A 7,196-nucleotide genomic window follows, 5' to 3' on the forward strand; every position below is an offset into this window, starting at 1 on the left:
TCCTGTGAAGAACTAAAAAGCCTCTTGATGAAAGTGAAAGAGAAGAGTGAAAAAGTTGGCTTAAAGCTCAGTGGTCAGAAAACTAAGATCATGGCATCCAGTCCCTTCACTTCATGGCAAATAGATGGGGAAACAATGGAAACAGTGAGAGACAATTTTCTTGGGCTCAAAAATCATTGCAGATGGTGACTACAGCCATAAAATTAAAAGATGCTTGCTTCTTGGAAGAAAAGTTATGACCAACCTAGACAGTATATTAAAAAGCAGAGACATTACTTTGCCAACAAAGGTTCGTCTAGTCAAGGCTATGGTTTTTGCAGTAGTCATATATGGATGTGAGAGTTGGACTATAAAGAAAGCTGAGCACTGAAGAATTGATGCTTTTGAATTGTGTTGGAGAAGACTGTTGAGAGTCCCTTGGACTGCAACGAGATCCAACCAGTCCATCCTAAAGGAAATCAGTTCTGAATATTCATTGGAAGGACTGATGTTGAGGCTGAAGCTCCAATACTTTTGCCACATGATGTGAAGTACTGATGCTGGGAATGGTTGAAGGCAGGAGGAGATGGGTTTGACAGAGGATGAGGTGGTTGGGTGGCATCACCGACTCAATGGACATGAGTATGAGTAAACTCCGGGAGTTGGTGATGGACAGGAAGGCCTGGCGTGCTGCAGTCCACGGGGTTGCAAAGAGTCACACGTGACTGAGTGACTGAAGTGAACTGAACTGAGCTCTCCTGCCTTCACCAACAATATTTTTGAGTCAGAACTACCCATTGTAGCATTCTGTAAAATAAGAGAGATCTCGTTACACCTTGTTAACTATAAATGCCTTCTTTTCTGTGTGTCTAACAAGCTACCCAGTGATGCCAGCGCTGCTAGTGCCAAGCCCATGCACTGCATAGCGAGAGTGGAGAGTGAGGTCTGAAAGACTAGTAAAGCCCCACTGAGGGAAGAGGCAAGTTCGCGTTGCAGGTGATAGGGATAGGCATGTGCTCACTCCTGGAGGTGAGAGGGGTCAGAGTGTATTCAAAGAACTGGGAGAAGACAAATGGGACAGAAGCAAGAAGCACAAAGGGATGGATGGTTCTGGAAGAGGCTGGAGGCATGGACAGGGACCAGACTACATAGAATTTTGGAGGCCTGGGTAAGAACCCTGACTCCTGGACCAGACTCATTGGATAAATCGAACACGTTCCCACGTGGAGGAGCTGAGAAGACAGCAGAGAGACTGACCCAAACAAAATGAACACAGTAAATTGTCATATACCTCTAACAGGTATTAGCATCTGGCTCTGTGGAAGCACAAGGGGGCTTCCCAGGTAGCACAGTGGTAAAGAATTTGCCTGCCAAGCAGGAGACACAAGTTTGATTCCTAAGTCAGGAAGATCCCCTGGAGAAGGAAATGGCAACTCACTCCAGTATTGTTGCCTGGGAAATCCCATGGACAGAGCAGCCTGGCAGGCTACAGTCCATGGGACTGCAAAGAGTCGGACATGAATTCGTGACTAAACCACCACCACCACCAGTGGGTGTGAAGTGATATCTCACTAAAGTCTGTGGAAGCACAAGGAGAGAGCCCAGATTCCCTCCTCCTGGGACTTCTTGGGAGAAGATGACCTTTCAGCTGAGCCATGTATTAGAATCAGTTCAGACACACATGATTAAACAGAGGTTTTCAACTGTGGCTGTGTGTCAGCATCACCGGGAAAGCTTTCTGAAACACTTCTGCCTGAGAAACACTCCAGACCAATAGAATTGGAATTCCCTCAGTATCGTACTGCGTTGTCTGGTTTTTGCTGTTGTTTCATTTTGTTTTGAAGTTCCTCTATTGATTCTAATATGTAGCCACACTCATGAGCTACTAACTTGAGAGAAAATTCAAAATAAAAGTGGCTTAAAGGAAGAGAAGTATATCTTTCCCTCACTTGAAAAAGTCTGGAAACAGACTGTCTAGAGTAGGGCAGGGGGCCCCAGCTCTGTCTTCTTTTCAACAGTAGAGGATCCTACTAGACTTTTGAGGAAAAGGAGGCCAGTTAACATGATCCCAATCCCATTTGCAATTTGAAAAGATCATACTGGTTGAAGCATGTGTCTCCTCTAGTTTCCTGGGAAAATTTATGTTACCAAGTTATGTTACCAAGAACAGCAGGTGTTGATAATTATTAAGCTGGCTGCTGATGGGCACAGGGGATTCATTATACTCTTTCTCTCTGTGTGTGTATTTAAACTTGCTGACAATAAAAAGTTTAAAAAAAATTAAGAAAAGGTTATGTTACCACATCAATAGGATGTGTTCTCCTGGTTCAAAGACTCTGTAATGGATCTGTCCCTTCATGACCCTTATGAATGGTCCCAAGGGGTCCATGTCTTTCTAAATCCACAGTTAATTATTGGACAGCAATCACAGAACCAGACAGGAGTTGAGCAAAGTGCATGGGGGCTGGACTGAGAGCCTGGCTCCTGGTCCCCGCACCAGCCTCTCTATGTGGGCAACTTCCTCTCTCTTGGCCTTGACCTTCCCCACTATAAAAGGAGGGGCTATGAGATGGACAAAATAGCTATTAGCTATTAGAAAGTTCTAGTAAAGCTGCTAATTGTTAGCAGGGTCCTTGGACCACAAAGTTTGGACTCCAAATACATGCTTTCTTATGAAACCTGGTCAGCTGACTTTCCCATCCAGTTGTCTTCGCTGGATCTGGGCCATGATGAGGCAATGGTTGAAGCACAAAGAGTTGGCAGGGACCAAATGTACCCTCACACACTTGCTTGTTGGGTGAACCTGGTGTGCTGCCCCACTGTTAATGACACACAGTGTGGTTTGCCAACAGACTCACCAGGGCCTCTTGGATCCAGCAGCATCCAACTCCTAGGCGACCAGAGGAGGACAGCAGGGATGAAGAGCTGCTCAGGAGGCCCTTGACTTTCACCTCTGTCTCCAGTCAGTTCTCTCTGCTTCAAAGACTATTTCCTCAGCACACCCCTCACCAGGCCCAGCAGTTCCCACACTGACGAGCATCCAGCATCCATTATCCCTCACTCACTCAGCTTCTCTTACTGACAACCCTGTCACAGAGGCCCTGGCCATGCAGAGATGAACCAGCCACCATCCCCATCCTCAGGTCACTCACGGGCTGGGGAGGCAGAAACTGCCATGCTTCTCTCACGTGGCAGAACACAAAGAAACAAGAAATGGAGCAAAACAAATCTGAGAAAATCTGGGGAGGCTTCCTGGAAGAGGTGATACTTGGGCTGAGTCTTGAAACTTGAAAAGGGCTGGGGGGAGAGATGCCATTTTTGGAAGACACAGTTGCATATACTAAAGGCCAGAGTAAGTGGCAGCTTGGTGGCTCAGGGAGCTATGAGTAGCTCCTGCTGGCTGGTACCTGTAGTGTGATGGGCAGGGAGGGGAGCAGTGAGAAAGCCAAGGCTGGAGCACTTAGAGGGAACAGATCACAAAGGGCCTGAAGTGTCATGCTAAAGGTCTCAATGTCATTCTGAGGAGGCACAGAAGGACTCTAAGGCAGGAGGGTTAGAGAGAGAACCTTTTAATTTCATCAGATCCCATGGCAGTGAGTGAAGATTAGGTTTAGCTCTGAGTGACAGAAACTCTAATAACAGTGGCAAGAGTTGATTTCTCTAAATAAGTAAAAGAATCCCAGAGGTAAGTAGTTTAGGAAGGTGATAAATGATCCTCAAGGATACTTGCCCCTTCTGATTCATCATTTGGTCATCCTTAGCAGTGAGCATTATCTTCATGGTTCAAGAAGGCAGCTACCGCATCCGTACTTCAGGGGGCAGAAAGGAGGGAAGAAGGGAAAACGAAAAGGCAAAGAATGCATGCCAGCTGCTTTTAAAGAAGGGTCTCTGTGGAGAAATAAACTGACAACATGGCATCAGTCAGGCACTCCTGCCCCAGTCTCTCACGGCCTCTTAACTAAACAACGATATTGCTGGCCTTGGTAGCACTGTGCCTGTGTGCCCACTTGGCCATGAGTCACTTTTGTCCTGTCTTAGTATATCAGTAGTCTTTGAAGACTCCCAGCTGCTGCTGCCCAGAGAGAATAAACATATCTACAGTCCCCACTGCTCCTCAAGTCTTCTTCCAGCTTTCCTGGTTGTGCCTTAACTACCCTGGGTTCAGTGAAGCATGTGGTCAGCAAGATAGTCTCCAAAGCTGCCCTGAAACACGTATACTTTCATCCCATTGGCAAGAACTTAGTTACATGGTACAGCTAGCTGCAGTGGAGGCTGCACTTCATTTTGGGCGGTCATTTTGAGGGCTTCCATTTCTGTGACTGCAGAAAGACGAACATGGTGGATAACTAGGAGTCTACAGACCCTTCTGCTGTGAAGACAAGTGTTAGCCATTTCACTGACAAGTGAGGACACTGAGGCTGAGAGAGAGAAAATGACTGACTAGAAGTGGGACATCCGGAATTGCAAAGCTTGACTGGGAATGCCACACTCTTAAGTACCAGGCAAGTGACTGTAGGTGACTAGCCCAGGCTGAGTCTCTCCTTTTCAAATCTGGTTCCAAAGATCCTGCCAGGCATCTGCCTCTGTGTGTCATCCGGCAGGAGCAGCCCCTACCAGAGAGGATTCCCAGGACGGCTAATCCTGCCCCTGGCCTCACAGCATCAGGGACAGATCAGGGAACAAGGGAACTGTTAGAGCTTCAGGTCCAACCTCACCATTGTACAGAGGGGGAGACTGCGGCTCAGAGGGGCAAAAGGATTTCTCCACGTCCTACAGGGAATCCATGGGGAGGAGGGGGTTGGACGAGCATCTGTAATAAGGACCCACAGGTGGCACACACAGTCTTACCTATCGTTCACCTGGTGTGCCAGGTGTGATATTTAAACAACCTTTCAGATAGGCTGCATCCTAATTAAGGCATCAGCTGCAGGTTGGTGAAATTGCCTCAGGGATGGAATAAGAAAGGTGTTTCCCACTGCACGTCTGTTCATATGGATTACGTATGGGTCATGGAATAGTCCTTCCCCAGAACAGAGTGATATGTCTCCACAATGAGGACAATGGAACCACAGAGGAGAGAGGGCATGAGGGTAGTGGGCAGAGCCCCAGGCTGGAGGGCCAGAGGCCTGGATCCCCGGCTGCCTGCCTCACTGTGCTCTTTGGATCTAACTGTCCATGGAGTGAGAGGATTAGGCTAGATCACTGACCCAAATGAAATCTTACGCAGAAGGCCAATGTCAAGCCAGGTAAAAAGAAGCAGCTTGGCAGACCCCATCCCTGGTGACCCCGAGACAGTTCCAGGAGCCTATGGCTCCATGGTCCTTCCAAGCTATGCCCCTGGGCCGAGCGGGTCTAGGAATATTCATGAGGAAGGGACAGCATAAAGTGACGGGGGGCAGGAGCCAGGGAGCATGGCCTCCACCTGTCCTGGTGAGAGTCCTCCTTGGGGTTGCAGGACAGTTGGTCTGTCCTTATAGGGCTGAACTTTTGGACAAGATGACCTGCTAGAAAGGAGAGTCAGAAGACAGACCAGGGGTCCCTGGCTGGGAGGGGGCCTCATTCCCAGCTGCACAGTGAGTGCTGCCACAAGCTGGGCTCTACTCTGGGGTATAAAGGTTGGGGAGGCTCCTCAGAGAGCCAGTGTCAAGACTGGGAAGTACTTGAACCCATGCAGGGGCCTAGGCACACTTTTCAAAACACTGACTGACATGATACCCAGCACTGACACCGTACATGAGCCTGGCTGTAATTCTTCTGTGGCTTGTTCTTATGTCCCCCTCGCTTAGCCAGGCATTGCTCCTCTGGATGCTGAATCATGGGAAGATTTGTTGAGGGGAGCGGGGTCCTAGGGCAGGGATTTGGAGGCTAGAGTGGAGGTGAGCTACTGGGGGCTTAGATAGTAGCTGCTTACAAATGGGTAAGTGATCATTTCTTTTTTTTTTTTTTTTGTAAATTCTAGATTTATTTTGAAACCAACTTCCAAACAAGACAGAAGAAAACCCAGACGAATGTATATTACACTGCCGAAGCCACTTAAACCTGCCGGGATGTCGCTGTGCTCCTTCCTTCGTGGAGCCTCGGGTGACTGTCCGCCGTCAGGACTGAGGCCCTGCTGTAAACCCGTCCTGGTGTCTCCGCACCACCCCAGGCCCGGGCGCTGGGAGGGTCTCGCTGGGCCCCGGGCCCCCACCTCACCGCTTGCTGGACCGCGTCTGCGACTTCTCGTGGCCGCCGCGCTTCCCTCGCTTCCCGGGCGGCGAGCGCCGGGCGTGGACGCTGTGCTTGTACGGGTGAGACCGGTGCTTCTGGCGCCCTTCCTCCTTCTGGCTCTGGCTTTTCGCCGGTTCCTTGCTGTCCTCTTTTTGTTCGTGGTCTTGCTTTTCGTGGGAGGGCAGGGTGTTCTTAATTGTGTTAATTAGAAATCTTTCATTTGTCCCGGCAAGAGGACACTTCATCCAGCCCATTGGTCCCATTGTTTCTGCTCTTGTTTTCCCACGTTTTGCCTCTTTCAGCAGCTCTTCTATTGCTTTCCTCTCCAGCTCCTGGTCCTCTTCCATGGCGGGGCGGCTTCTGGGATCCTCAGGTGGCGCGGGCCGGCCAGAGGCTCTGCCCCATGCCTCGAAGCGTGCGGGCGCAGTAGGCAGGAAGGATCATTTCATTTTAAAACACCTATATGGCAGTCCTGGGGCTTCCCAGGTGGTGCTAGTGGTAAAGAACCGCCTGCCAACGCAGGAGACATAAGAGACGAGGGTTCAATCCCTGGGATGGGAAGATCCCCTGGAGGAGGGCATGGCAACCCACTCCAGTATTCTTGCCTGGAGAATCCCATGGACAGAGGAGCCTGGCTGGCTCCTCTGGGGTCACACAGAGTTGGACACGACTGAAGTGACTCAGTGTGCACACGCGTGGCAGTACTAGTCCTTTTCAGCTGAAAATGAGTCCTGCCTTTTCATTCAGGACTTGAGTCAAAGGGGTTCATCACTGGGATGGGAGGACTGTGAATTCGTAGCATTGTCACCCTGACTATACGGGACAGGAGACTGGATCACCTCAAGCCAGGCAAAATTACACTAGCAGGCCAGGTGATACATGGCAGAGCCGGAAAAGAGGCAGTCTCCACGTCCAGAAGCCACTACATCTGTGGCCTCGGACTGGCAATTAACTGCCTGCTGGGGACAGATCAGCGCCTGTAATAGGCATATTTATTTAACAGGCTT

At 49.6% G+C, this 7,196-nt stretch overlaps 1 protein-coding gene across 1 annotated transcript; it reads right to left on the minus strand.

The window, feature by feature from the left end:
* Nucleotides 1-5,937: 5,937 nt before the first annotated feature.
* LOC114112797 (protein POLR1D-like) lies at nt 5,938-6,614 on the minus strand. The gene has a single exon (XM_027963906.3). The coding sequence runs from the start codon at nt 6,534-6,536 to the stop codon at nt 6,171-6,173; it is 366 nt and encodes a 121-aa protein (XP_027819707.1). The 5' UTR covers nt 6,537-6,614; the 3' UTR covers nt 5,938-6,170.
* Between the last annotated feature and the right edge of the window lie 582 nt (nt 6,615-7,196).

Source organism: Ovis aries, chromosome 2 (assembly GCF_016772045.2).
Source record: "Ovis aries strain OAR_USU_Benz2616 breed Rambouillet chromosome 2, ARS-UI_Ramb_v3.0, whole genome shotgun sequence".
NCBI classification, from domain to species: domain Eukaryota; kingdom Metazoa; phylum Chordata; class Mammalia; order Artiodactyla; family Bovidae; genus Ovis; species Ovis aries.

Excerpts from the sequence above, each read along its gene's own strand:
- LOC114112797 (XM_027963906.3), bottom strand. The coding sequence starts at position 6,536 with ATGGAAGAGGACCAGGAGCTGGAGAGGAAAGCAATAGAAGAGCTGCTG.